Raw genomic sequence first — 13,341 nt, forward strand, 5'->3', positions numbered from 1 at the left:
ATGGGTTTTACGGGTTCCAAAACAAACCTTATAACCTGCAGGTGGTGATGATGTGGCAGCTTTTGTAAATTAGATTCCTGGACTTGAGAATAGCTCCTAGCTCCTAGCTATAGAGCATCTAATACCCATGCTACTGCAGGTACTGTCACTATACTAGTAAATCCTCGCGTATGAATTTTCTGTAACCTCCATTCACTGTTCTCTCGAGTCTCCCAAAGAAATATCGAATCCGCTGACATCATCATCCCCCCTCCACTTTTCTGTCTCGATCTTTACTTTACTTGACGCTTTCCACATACCTACATACCTACATACATACATACATATATATATATACATATATATATTGAAAAATGTCCAACCAACCCACCACCACCACCACCTCCCCGCCTATTGGTCCAGGTCCAGGTCCAGGTCCAGTTCCAGCCCCGGCACCAGCACCAGATTCCATCATCGTCTTCCCCAGAATCGTAATCAAATACTGCACCCAGTGCAAATGGATGCTGAGAGCTGCCTACGTATGTATTATCCTATCAGACAAAAAAAAAAAAAACAGAAGAAGAACAGCACTCACTAACGCAATATATACTCGCCGTCCCTCGCCGGGGGTGTGATAAAAAAAAAAAAAAAAGTACGCCCAGGAAATCCTCTCCACGTTCGGGACTGGGATCGGGGAAGTTGCCCTGGTGCCCACGACGGGCGGGATCTTCAGCGTGGCGATTGTGCAATCTTCTAGTTCTGGAGCTGGAGCTGGATCTAGTTCTGGATCTGGATCTGGATCTGGATCTGGGGACCGGGTTTCCGATGGGGAGACAAGGGAAACGGAAACCTTGCTTTGGGATCGGAAGAGGGATGGAGGGTTTCCTGGTATGGGATCTGTTTCTTTGCTTTTGCTAGGGTGTTGGAAACTAATTGGTATGAAGAGGTCAAGGTTTTGAAATCGAGGGTTCGTAATGTCGTTGATCCGTCGAGGGACTTGGGGCATACAGATCGTGCGTTGAGGGCTGCAGCAGCTACAGCTACAGCTACAGCTACTCCTGCCCCTGCTTCGACTTTGGACCCTGTGGACAACCAAACTTGTCAAGATTGTCAGTAGAACAGTATAGAGAAGATATATATCACTTCATTGCCATCGTTTGTGGATATATGCCATATCGAACAAGATTGTAGACCCAGGTTTTAAAATTGCCAAACATCGGCCTCAAAACGCCTACCCACACGCCCCGACTCTAAATTTCCCCGGTCCCAGAGCCAGCCTCCATGAAACTTTGAAACCAAGACAAGAAATGCAAATCAAAAGAAATGAGAAACCAACGACCCCTTACTTATGCACTAGCCACCAATCTCAAATGCATTGTGAGACAAAGCATTGATTGTAATTGTCGGGCTCAACCGTCCTGATTTTGAACGACACTGGGGCCAATTTGAATGACGAGCTTTAAAATGCCCCAAATCTTCCAAAACCAGCCATCCCGCAAGTGTCAACTGCCAAGGTAATGCTGGCAATATCCGAAGAATTCAGGCTCCATCTATCAATCGAGCGTGATCGTGAAAATTCATACAGTCCGTCGTTAATCCAGTTCGTCACTCCATTCATGAGTCCGTTAGCGAAACCTCGCGAACCTCCGTGTTTCGGTTCCAAGCTGAGTCCCCCCGTATCCAAAAACCCCTGGAAACAAATCAAATAAAGCGCCGAGAAGAGAAGATATAGGTCGTCCGGAGGGAAATCCGCGAAAGAAAAGGGGGGAAGAGAAAGAGAAAGAGAGAGAGAGAGAGAGAAGGGGGGGGGGGGGAAGGAAGTATATAGTGTGCCTTAAGTCTCCCCCGTAACTTCGTGATTGTTAGAATGGTACGTTCTGCGTTTCCAGAATGCCAAACGAAGACGGCTGCGTCGCTTAGGTAGTTTACGCTGCTCAACCCCAACGGGTTCGTCCCAATGCGGAGGTTGTCCCTCGTGTTTCAGACTGCTCGTTGTAGTCCCCGAGTGAGCGGAGCTACCACCGGTTTTATTCCGCGTTGTGAACGAAATGTGGTTCTTGCCAGAATCATCGGAGAGGGGATGGGAAGTGTGGCTATCCACGGAGTGGAGCGTATGTTCAGACTCTACATCCACGGTTGCACCATGCCTAGGCGATCCTGCCCGTGTGCTGTTATTATCCCATTCTGGGTAGTCACTGCGCGGGATATTGTCCCGAGAATAACCCATATCATCGCTATCCGCAGAAAGAAGACTCGTCGCGTTTGTCGACGGGGAGATTGGGGTCACCGCATTGCTGTGCGTGCTGATGCTCTGAGTTCGAGTGCAGCTGTTGCGCTGAGAGTGCGACGGGGCGGATGTGCGTGCGGAAGATCCTGTGTTTGCATGCTGATGGCGGTAAGACGAACCCCCATTTCGCATTCCGTTCGCTCTCTCCCCGGCACCCTCTCCCGCACTGTCATACGCACTAGAATGGCTTAGGGTTTCTTCATGATTCCCAGAAGAGGTATCAGCAAAGATCACGGCGGCCACAACTGCGGGGTCCCTTGACGAACCGTTGACATCACCTGTAGTGTGATCACTACTTTGTTGGGCCAGAACCGAGCCATATCGATGAGGTGGTGGTGGCCCAGGAATTGATATCATGGCCATATCAGGTACCGCACTGGAGGATTTGCGAGAGGGCGCCTCGACGGGGAAGGGGCCTCCCGTGATATCCATGGATGGACCAGGGGTGTCTGGAGAAACAACTGGACTGATGGTGTTCTCATTGTACTCACTAGCCACCGAGGTACGAGGCGACCCAAAGTAGCCACCCGAAGTCTTGCGCCATTGGGTTGGTTCGTTTCCGGGGAATAAAGGTTTAGACAGGGACTCACGACCGTTGGTGGTTAAAGGGGGCTGAATATCTCGGACACTCGTAGCAGGGCTGTGGGAACGAGGGGAGATCAGACCATCAGGACCAGGATCTACCACTAAGAATTGCATCTTCTTCTTCTTCTTTTCCATGTCGGCCAGATAATGCCATCTGGAGTGATTGCTCCGGATATGTTCCACGGTGAACCGTAGCTCCGGGAGAACATCAGAGATGCCCTCGAAGAGCGGAAGGGCAAAGATAGACATGAAACCCATCTGGCCAGTGGCAAGCTTGTAAACGTTTCCAATTTCCGGTGGGCCACCAAACAAGGCCGTCTCCATCCCGACCTCCTTCTCCATTTCTCCCTGGTTGGCAAACTCTTCTTGCAAGATCTGGGTCCACTTCTCTGCTACATCCCACGGTCGCGCCACGTTACTGATATCGGCACACTTGATCAATAGGCCACAGATAAGAGTCTTGTACATTTCGATATCCTGAGCTTTCCAACCATCCACGGACTTTTGGTTCTCGTAATACTTCTCCTGCAATGACCCAAGCCTCTCCATGAATTTCTGGTGGACACCCATGTCCGTCGCCAAGATGGAACTGATCAAGAGCTTACGAAGTTGTCTATCTTTGAACGCGGCCGGCCAGTACCGGCGCAAGATTTGTGAGAAGGCGGCACAGTGGAAGGCCTCTAGAACGGAGTTATCGTTGTATAGTTGCGCCAGCGGGGCGTTCAGTTTGACCAAGAAGAAATTATTGACACCAGGGTGGCCGACGTCGTGGCCGATCGCCGCGATGAGTAAGGTAAGGGAATCAAACGGGGTGACAATCGAGGCGATCGGGCATTGTGACCCAGGTTGTAGACCGATAGATCCGTACGGAGGCAGAGCACCAATGTGGAGAAGAAAGCAGAAGACAGATTGCAACACGTCGATTGCATGTCGGAAATTGTGGTAAAGGACGAAAGAATTATAGGACGCCCGACACGCGAGCAGAAATGTGCGCAACTCGCCTAAAGTGAGGTTAGTAGCGAATCGGTTGTCACTGAAAAGATTCCCTTACCAGGCGTCAACCGCCATTCTTCTAGTTCGGGGATCTTAAATGCATGTTGGATAATCTCGTATGCGGCAAAAACAAGTTCATCGTCCGAGAACTCATGAGCAGTAAAGCTCCACTGGCCAATGCGTTGCCGAACATGCTCCTCACGCTCATGACTGACATAAAACTCCCTATTGCTGGCATCAACATGGGAATCCTGCATTATTGTTCTGGACCCAGGACAACTTACTCATCTTGCAATTCTTCAATGGCATCTTCGGGGTTACAGATACCTTTCATCAGCTTCGAAACCCTAAAACATTTCGAATTAGTAACAATACAAGAAAAAGAAAGATAGAAGAAAAAAAAAAAAAAAAAAAAAAGCAAGGCTTACATTGCCTCTCTCAGGTAGGAATAGGGCTGCTCGTCATGCACGCCTACCCAAGAGTGTTTCCGAAGCTTCTTCCTCGACATGAAGCGGGACTGTTCCCTGAGAGCGGTTTTACGGGACCGGTAGGCATGAACCACCAGACTCTGTACCCTAATCCTATCCAAGGGCGCTGTCAGAACGTCAATGGCGCCCGCGTCCAGGCATTTAGAGATGTGCTGAGGCTCCGGCATATATCCTGTATCGGGTTTGTGTTCAGGAACGGCAGAGGTAGATTCTCTGGGCAGAGGGCGCAGAATGGCGACGGGAATCACGAGGTTCAGAGCATCTTGAACTTGAATATCGGTGGAAAGTCCAGAAAGGAGCTTTAGGTCTGACGAGCCTTCACTTTGGGACGAGAATGTAAAGCCGCGACGCAGCGAGGCTGAAGAAGAGGAATCGGGCCAGGAGCCACGGGTTGTATTGCGACGGGATAAGGAAGGGCCTTCTTCACCATGAAGGTCGATGTCGAAGAAGGCAAAAACTGGTGTACAATGATTCGCGGCACTGTCACTCAACTCTGCTAATTTCGTCGCAAGGGATGCACCAGCTTGGCACAGATATACTAAGCACAGGGACTTGATCAGCAACTGGGGACATAACCACGGGACAAACCACTTACTCCGCCTACAGATACCAAGAAGAACATCCACATCCGACCGAAGTGACTCTGGTTCATCGGCAGGTGACGACGAAGTTAACGGACCATCGTAAGAGCTATGATACACCCATCGTTCAGACTGAACGCGCGGGTCGATATAAATCGCGGAGCAGTCAATGCGATCCATGATGTCGACGGGATTTGGTACACCCATCGTCCCGGGCTGTTCCAAACCAGTCTTAGGTCGCACGACAGGGAGAAAAGTGGAGGGAGAACGAAGAGATGCCGCAATCTACTCGAACTAGACTTGCTCTCATAGAGGGGGGGGGGGGGGGGGGGGTGGGAGAACTTCCAGATGGTGGTGCAGAATATGGAGGGAAGAGAATGGGAATGCGAAGCGTAAAACGAGCGGCTGACAGAATTATGTACGAAAGTGGAACAGAGTGAGAGGTGAAAAGAAAAGGCTTGCGATAGGGAGCGAAGGGGAAAAGTTGGATCTATTCTAGATGTTGAATTGCGTCAGTGACCATGGGGGTTGCTCAAGACTTTTTGAGACTTTGAAGGCATGCAATGCAGGAAGCGGCGCAAGGAAAACCGGTAGGGGGGTGGTACCAGCCCCAGCCTCGCAGAAACACAGCGAGAGGGTTGCGGTCGAAGGAGGCGCGAACATGAACAATGAGGTTGTCCGCTGCAGTCTTCCAGAAAACGCACTGGTTGAAAGGCAGCGACGCTAAAGTCCTTTTTTTCCAAGACAAACCCGAGTTCTTTGTGCCGCCTCCCCGGCGAACGGATGGGAATGATGAAACACGGGCGCGAAGTCCAGAAAAGCGGAAAGGGTCACTCACGGGTACCGAGCAAAGAAGCAGTCGAGGATGTCGGGAACGAAAAGGATGTGATCGGAGACGAAGGAAAGGCTGAAGAGAGGCCAATTGATGGCAGATTGGAGGATGTGAGGGAAGATTGATTTCCCACGGGGCAAAATGCGCCCGACAAAGATGCCACCCAAGGGGAGACTAAGAGTCGCAACCACAGGACAAACGCTGGGGCTAGACCCGAACGACCAAAGTTGGAAGTGGATGGAAAACCCTAGGGCGTCATGGTAGCGATAAGGGCCAACTGGAATAATAATAGGAATAATAATCGTACGAGAGAGGGAAAGAGAGAGAGGGGAAGAGAAGCAAGTCTGGAGGGCAAAGTGGAGAGCAAGTCGAGAACGAACCAAGTCAAGAAGAGATGTGATATGGATGGGGACTCGAAGAGAGGATAGATAGATAGATAGATAGATAGATAGATAGAGAAGAAAGAGGACGAAAGGAAAGAAACTTGGGAGAGAGAGAGATGAAAGTTGACAGTTGGAAGAGAAAGAAAGAGAGAGAGTGTGTGTGTGTGTGTGAGAGAAGAAGAGAAAGTAAGAGAGAGAGAGAGAGAGAGAGAGAGAGAGGGGAAATCCTAAAGTACAACCACCTGGATCTTCGAGAGAATAAAGAATCAGATACAATAAAGAGAGGAAGAAAAGAAGTTCATTGGGGATTCCAGTTCTTTTCTGACAGGATTCCAGAGTGTCTGGAAATCTTCCAGAAGGTCACTAGTAATTCTACTACTAGTAACTAGTTATAACTCCACGTGTACATTAGTATTATATTATGAGTATTAGCATCTTAGTATTACATTTCTATACTTTGATATACCTAGGGATATATTTCAGAGAGAATAGTGGCAATAATATGATATGATATGATATGATGAAGATGGTGGCAATTTCGCCACTATGAAATCGTGCAATTCCGACTTCCAACTACACAGTACAGTATAGTCAACAGTAAATATATCGATCTATATATAGAGAAATGATACAGAAATTGTAATATAAACCTCTACTACTTGAACCCCGAGTACATCCCCCCCCCCCCCAATTATCGGAATTTTATCTTCTCGCTAGACATGGGAGATAATCTTCACTTGCGGCGGCTCTGACGATCCCCAATTAATATCTTCCCCACTAATATATATATATATATATATATATACAACAGTAACAGATTTCTCCTGAAATGCAGGAAGTTCAGAATATCTGACTCTATCCGACCATGTTGCCTGATCCTGTTATCTTTCTAGTTTCTACTAGGTATTGTACCTACCAGGTACCTAGGTAGGTACCTCCCAAGGCTCCAATCAACGTCCCAATCATCATGAAAAAATGCATTGGAATATCCTAATATTGTAAAAACTCCAATTCACTATGCCTCGTCCAGACCATCTTGAATAAAATGAAATTAAAAAAAAAAAAAAAGAAAGCTTGCCTGCAGAATTCTAACTTCATGCAAATGAAAATTGTACCCCAAACCCCACTTTTAACCATGCTAGAAGGGAGAAACTATAGAAAAAAAAGAAAAGAAAAACAGAGAGATAAAAAGGGGGCAAAGAGAAAAAAAAAAAGAAAAGAAAGTATCATACACTTCTAAGCCATTCCGATTGAATACTTCTATTGAAAAAAAAAAAAAAAAAAACTTCCCATTTCCCCCCCCTCCCCCCCAGGCCTCTCTCTCTCTCTCTCTCTTTTTCAAGACAGCAGGTTCTTCAACGACGGACTAGCACTGGCTCCGCTAGTTCCATTCATGGTCACATGTCGCCCGTTATTTAGCGACCCCGGTCCGGTACTATCCTCCAGTTTATTCGGCGGTGTCCGTCCCCGAGGATCCATATGTGCCTGTGAAATAGGGGGCGATCGCGCCGGCCCACTTAGAACCCGATCGACCGAATACACCCGTGGTGGCCCTCCATTCAAGGCACTAAGGGAATGCTGGGGGGAGTGCCGGACCATGGTCGCTTGCACATCCGGAGGTGATGCGGATGGCGCGTACGGTCGGGGTCCGGGGGCCGGAGGAAGGTGAGGTGAAGGCATAGAAACCGGCCCATAAGGGCTCTGATGTGCCGAATAAGGCTGAGGGGGAGGAGGGTGCACCACCCCACTGGAATAATGAGAAGGGGGTCCGTGGTGTGCGGGAGGTTGGTAGCCGTTCATGTGCCGGGTTGGCGGCGGTACTGGCGCTGGAGGACCGCTGCGATACCCAGGAACCGGCATGCAGTTGCGGAGGCTGCTGTCCTTATAATCCCCGGGGCGTTTTTCATATCCAGGATACCATTCAGGACTACCGTGGCTTGGCCCGTGGGTTGCCCCAATCGGTCTAGGAAGCACCCCTTGCTGGCTGGGGTGACTGTGAGAAGGAGCCGGAGGCGGAGGCGGAGCAGAAGAAGGCGGAGCAGGAGCGGGAGGGGGAGGAGGAGGAGGCGGAGGAGGAGGAGGAGCGTAAGAGTGATTGTGATACTCTGGCAGCCGAGGAGCTGGTAAAACCGGTCGCGGGGCTGGAGCGGAATATGGTGACGGTCGAGGCTCCGGAGACGGTTGGGCAGTCGTTTTCTTCAGATGGCATTTGTGGCATTCATACAGCACCTGCGATCCTTCCAGATTGCCTGCAGGGGTCACTGTTCTGTCTGGCGGGCAATAATCACCATTGAGCTTTGCAAAGCCATGCTGAGGGGTTCTATGAATATATGGCGGGCTGGTGGAGGTAGCATTAGAATATCTAGATCCAGTAGGCTCATTCAATCCCACACCATTTAACGAGGGAGTTCTATGGCCCGCGATGGGTGTTCGGCGCGACTTGTCAATCGGCCACCATCTGGGACTATAAGCAGTTGAACAGGTGGTGCATTTTCGCATAACATCAGAGCTGCTGACGAGACATGAAGTGTGGCCCTCGGAGTCGATCTGCATTTCATCCGGAGCTTCCTCTGATACGACTCCAGTCGGGGTTTCTTTTGTCATAACTGGCAGATTAACAGCACCATTGACGTTGGACGCTCGTCGGGTTCCAAGAGTGCCTGTGGGTGGCTGCGAGACGCTGACCAACGGTTGAACATATGCAGCCCTTCGCTCCGTACCTGTCATGGTAAGATCCGCCTGCTTATAAGTGCGAGCATACAGTTGGAGGGCATTGTTGACGCCATCCTCGGTCGACTCATCCAACTCGTGAACAACGGACGAGACGGTATGGTGAGGACACCAAATTGCTGCAGTGGCCGCCCCAACTTCCTCTCCAAGTCGTACGCTACTTATGCTGTCCCGTCGCGAGCTTTTAACCGGAGTAACGTCAAACCCAAATTTATATTGAGCTTGGAATGCGCATCCCACGTGAAACTGAGCGTTACAGCCGCTGAAATGGCACGACACGCATGCGCCCTTGTTAGACTTGCAGATCTTACATGTCTCGCGGAACCGGTCAGCGGGAATGAGTCCAAATCCCTCGGCAGGCTCGAGCTCGTTCGCATTGCCAAACTTGATTTCCGGTGTCCATACTGCACAAGTCACATGGATCCAATTGTTACCCGCAGTTCGCTTGAGGGGCTCGCGGGGGCCAATTGGCTTGCCAACGGCCTCTTGCCTCTGGCGATAGAGTTTGATAGCCTCGTTGACCATTTCCTTTTCAAGCCTCTCTTTCTCGCGATCGCGCTCCGTTTTCTTCTTATGTGTGGACTTGGGGGCTTCCATGAGCTCATGCTCCGTCCAGGTCACAGGGCACAAAACACATTCATAGGAGGTCGAGATCATTGGGCTCCTATCATTCGAGCACATATCGCACAACCACTTGACACCATTCCGTGTTGGGCTGACCCCGTAGCAGCTGCGATGGACAGTCAGACGACAATCCCGGCAGGATAGATGTTGCTCGCCCGTAGGCTCCATCTTCGCGCATATAGCGCAAGGGAGAGTTTTGGCCTTCGGGGGATCGGGAACAATCGGTGGAGGTTCTGAGGCCTTTTCGTTGCCAGATTTTTTCTTCGCAACGGGTTCTACCGAAGTCGCTGTCGAGGTTGTTGCACTATCTTTCTCATTCCGGTTCTTCTTCTTGGCAGATTCCTCCTTAGGCTGAGCGTTGGCGTTGACAGGAACGCCTATTGAAGCAGCCGCAGCAGCAGTCGCGCTGTTGATACTAATCGGGGTTTCGGTAGAAACAAGAAGCTGCGTTAACAGTTCTTCATCTACACGGCGACGCCATGATTTGTTACCGCTTTGAGCGATTTTCTTGGCGACTTCATCCACACTTTCCCACTGAATGCCATATTTTCTCCAGAGTAAAGCACAACGCAAACAAAGAGCCACAATAAGCTGTGGGCCTTTATCTCGCTGCTTGAACGACGGTTCTGTCGGTGTTGTCGTTCCAGGAGCAGCTCCAGGAGCGCGTCTCCACTGTCGAGAGGATCTTGTAGAGCAAAACTTGCACTGGAATCCACGTTTCTTCTCGAGAGCTTTGTCATTGTCAAAGGCCGAATCATCATGATCATCCGCCACATCATCCACAAGCTTCGCCGCGCTGGTTCGCTTTGCCTCCTTCTTGCCTCGTCGACCCTCATACGCACCCCAAACCTGCCGACCGCGGGCAGTCTTCTTCCACATATAGTAGAAGCGCACGATATGGTAATGCGGTACCGTGCCGACATGTTTGGTGATATTTCGCCATTCAGATCCGTACTTTGCTACGCCCTGCTCGAAAAGCTTGAGCTCTTCGGGGCGGAGGTGTGGCTCTTTGAGGTCCTTGTATTTGTTTACCTGCTTGAGCTTTGCAAGAGCCGCATCGGCATCGAAGCTATGCGCATACAGAAGCTCCAAAGCCTTGTCCAGGAAATTGGTCGAATGTTTCTCCACTCCGAGATCAGGGGCCAGTTGCTTCGCCCGCTCCATATATTCATCGATGAATTTCTCCCGCTCCTCGACGCTAAGATCTGGTGCAGGGCCATCATCCTCCCCTCGAGAAGGCACCTGTTCCGCGGTGGGCATTTTGAACATGAGTTCTGCGGTGCGCACTTGCTTCCCGCCGACCGGGACTGGCTCATCTTCACCCCTTCGAATATAACCAGGGGGCTCATCCAAAACCCACTTCGGTCGATTTGCCCTTTCTTGCTTTGCACTTTCGATCGCGGCGAGGGTCTCCTTGGAAAGTCGAGAATCTTTGCGACTTCCACCGCTTCTCATATATTTCTTCTTGATTTCAATGGGTTTGACATATTCCACCGAGCGTCCAGGCCATGGATTTACAACCGCCTGGTGCCGAGGCCCCAGTCGCGAACTGGCCCGAGGATATATACGGTCATCATAATCCAAAGCATCTTCAACTCGGCAATGGATACCCAAATAGCGATAGGGCCACATCCGGGCTTGGGCAACTTGTTCCTGGGTCGCTGGTCGTACTGCTTCTTCCTCAACGGGCGCCGGGGTACTCGCTGAGGTACCGTTTACAATTCCGTTGGGCTCTTCTTCCTCCTCTTCAATCATTTCTTCGTCTGCATCTACATGCGACTCGCCGAGCACAGGAGTATTTCGAGCCTCGAGTTTCCGTTCCTGGGCCCGACTACAGGCTGCACAAGCCCATGCAAACCCCCGAGCCGGCTTTTTCGTCAAAACAGGTCGAACGCAATACATATGATACGTGCTGTGACAAACAGCACAGTCGACCGAGTCGGTATTGGCGGCATATAGGCTACATCGCTTGCAGGTCTTGACCGCACTCGTCAACTCTTTTCGCCGTCCAATCTCGACCAGAACATATCGCCATCGCTCATCAAGCACTTTCTTGACGTTTGCAGGAACATTGATGACCTTGGTAGTGGGGATGACTTCGTAATAACGATGGATATATCGATCGAACATTTTGTCGTACCAGAAACAGTCTCGGGTTTTCCGGTATTCTTCGAAATCGGCAATCTCGGAAAAATGCTGGATCTGACATTTCCCACGTAATGACGAGAGTGGACATGTGTCGGAGTGCATCGAAGCAAACACGAGCCTCGTATCAGCAACCTTGCGCTGGATGTCACGTGGCCGATAGTACCAATTCACCCGCAACGCCTCAATCGGGCCATTTGGCTTATCCTTGGACGGGAGAAATTCCATAATCCGCGCCAAATAATACGGCTCCCCTGGCGGTTCACAAATAAGATAAACATGGTCTGAAATATGTTTTAGTACCCTTGTTGATGAGATTTGTACCGAATTTTTTCATTCCACTGAAAAAAAAAATGTAGCAAGGGGAAAATAAATAAACAGCAAAATACTCACCATTTACAGCAAAAGTAGAACCATCGTCAGCTGTGAGTTTTCCCTTTTCTAAATAGGCACCTCGGCCTTCAAAGGAGACCATACTCGAATCACCGAGGCTCTGGGAGACGCCTGGGGCGGTGGTAAATAATTTTTTGGGGACATTTCCATTTGTTGAGTTTGGATTTGTAGAGCTTGCTGGTTGTTTCCGTTTTCTCGACGAACTTGTGGAGGAATTGGTTTCATCCGGCTTTGCAGAAAATGACGAGGTGCCAGGGATAGAAGAATCTTTGGCAGCAGCGGAATTGGCCCCATTTGTCGCTGTTAGGCTTTTTCGTGAATTCGAGGAACCCGCCTTTTCTCCGTCGGGCTTAGAGCCATTGAGGGAATGACTCGTAATACCGCTGCTTCGTTTTGAAGATTTGGAGGTGGGTTGTTGGATCTCGAGATCCATATCAATGTCGCGATCCTCAGCGTAGTTGGGGCGAGGTGCGGCATTTCGACCTCTGGACCGCGTCCCGTACGGCGCTGGTGTGGCGGACGTGCTAGGCGGCTCCGTGACCGTAGCCTCAGAGGGAGATGCGCTGGCCGTCATCGGCTGCGATTGCAATTCATTCACAATAGTAGTAGCTGCTTGAAGGGTAGACGAATCCGCAGATCCTCTCCGAGAAGATGGGCCAGAAGCGGGCATACGACGGTTGCCTGCGGCCGGGGAAGTTGTTTGGGAAGACGAGTTGGACCTCACGTGGTGGTGTTGCTGTGACTTTTGGGGTGGTGACCTATCCGGGGCCATGACCAGCCTTCCGATGCGACAAAACAAAAATGGAGGTAGGTTAGAAGCTGCAATGCACCTCCAGCGTTGCGTCGGCGATTCACAACACGCAGGGAACGCCAAACTACCTCGGACGCGGAGATGCAAAGTTCAGCAACGGGCCGTGACGGGAAGACGATCCCTCATGAGAGATGTGTTCGCAGGTAGGTGGAGGTATTAGAGGGCATCGGCCGAGTATCAAGGGGGGGGGGAGGAGGGGGATAAAAGGGAAAAAAAAAAAAAAAAAAAAAAAAAAAAACACCCGGGATGAATGTCTGTCTGCCCAAAGGATATGTGTGTGTGTGTATGGGATGAGTGGTACTTGACTGTAAAAGGTGGAGAGGAAAGGGAACCTGGAAATCTTCTTCTTGACTTTGCTTTCCCTTTTTTTTTTTTTTTGCCTCTTCCTTTTTTGGGGTACTGGATCGTTCCCGCACAGGTGTTGGCAGAGTTGATGCAGTTGGTGACCCTTGAAACCCTCTCCGTAGTGACGGGATATCAAGATCGACGACAAGCTTCCGACAACTAGCT

General features: G+C 50.2%; 3 protein-coding genes across 3 annotated transcripts; 1 reads left to right on the top strand and 2 right to left on the bottom strand.

Moving 5' to 3' along the window:
* The first annotated feature begins 174 nt into the window (after positions 1–174).
* P175DRAFT_0168635 (SelT/SelW/SelH family protein) lies at positions 175–1,296 on the top strand. The gene is made up of 3 exons (XM_040892497.1): positions 175–518; positions 633–867; positions 924–1,296. The coding sequence occupies exons 1-3, from the start codon at positions 354–356 to the stop codon at positions 1,094–1,096; spliced, it is 573 nt and encodes a 190-aa protein (XP_040754752.1). The 5' UTR covers positions 175–353; the 3' UTR covers positions 1,097–1,296.
* Positions 1,297–1,780: 484 nt separating this feature from the next.
* pdeB (3',5'-cyclic-nucleotide phosphodiesterase PDE2) lies at positions 1,781–5,245 on the bottom strand. The gene is made up of 5 exons (XM_040899257.1): positions 4,928–5,245; positions 4,273–4,870; positions 4,129–4,191; positions 3,903–4,069; positions 1,781–3,852 (listed from the first exon to the last, which is right to left on the bottom strand). Exons 1-5 carry the CDS (start codon positions 5,118–5,120, stop codon positions 1,814–1,816), a joined length of 3,060 nt encoding a protein of 1,019 aa, XP_040754753.1. The 5' UTR covers positions 5,121–5,245; the 3' UTR covers positions 1,781–1,813.
* Positions 5,246–7,436: 2,191 nt separating this feature from the next.
* Positions 7,437–13,002, bottom strand: P175DRAFT_0455059 (DNA-binding E3 ubiquitin-protein ligase SNT2). Its single transcript, XM_040894590.1, has 2 exons — positions 12,021–13,002; positions 7,437–11,911 (listed from the first exon to the last, which is right to left on the bottom strand). Exons 1-2 carry the CDS (start codon positions 12,790–12,792, stop codon positions 7,467–7,469), a joined length of 5,217 nt encoding a protein of 1,738 aa, XP_040754754.1. The 5' UTR covers positions 12,793–13,002; the 3' UTR covers positions 7,437–7,466.
* Between the last annotated feature and the right edge of the window lie 339 nt (positions 13,003–13,341).

This window comes from Aspergillus ochraceoroseus (genome assembly GCF_002846915.1).
Source record: "Aspergillus ochraceoroseus IBT 24754 chromosome Unknown P175scaffold_2, whole genome shotgun sequence".
Classification (NCBI taxonomy): domain Eukaryota; kingdom Fungi; phylum Ascomycota; class Eurotiomycetes; order Eurotiales; family Aspergillaceae; genus Aspergillus; species Aspergillus ochraceoroseus.

Coding starts and splice junctions, on each gene's coding strand:
- P175DRAFT_0168635 (XM_040892497.1), top strand. CDS start 354: ATGTCCAACCAACCCACCACCACCACCACCTCCCCGCCTATTGGTCCA. Junction 519..632: donor GGATGCTGAGAGCTGCCTAC/GTATGTATTATC, acceptor AAAAAAAAAAAG/TACGCCCAGGAAATCCTCTC. Junction 868..923: donor GAGGGATGGAGGGTTTCCTG/GTATGGGATCTG, acceptor ATTGGTATGAAG/AGGTCAAGGTTTTGAAATCG.
- pdeB (XM_040899257.1), bottom strand. CDS start 5,120: ATGGGTGTACCAAATCCCGTCGACATCATGGATCGCATTGACTGCTCC. Junction 4,070..4,128: donor ATTGAAGAATTGCAAGATGA/GTAAGTTGTCCT, acceptor TGCCAGCAATAG/GGAGTTTTATGTCAGTCATG. Junction 3,853..3,902: donor AGAATGGCGGTTGACGCCTG/GTAAGGGAATCT, acceptor ACCTCACTTTAG/GCGAGTTGCGCACATTTCTG.
- P175DRAFT_0455059 (XM_040894590.1), bottom strand. CDS start 12,792: ATGGCCCCGGATAGGTCACCACCCCAAAAGTCACAGCAACACCACCAC. Junction 11,912..12,020: donor TTCTACTTTTGCTGTAAATG/GTGAGTATTTTG, acceptor AACATATTTCAG/ACCATGTTTATCTTATTTGT.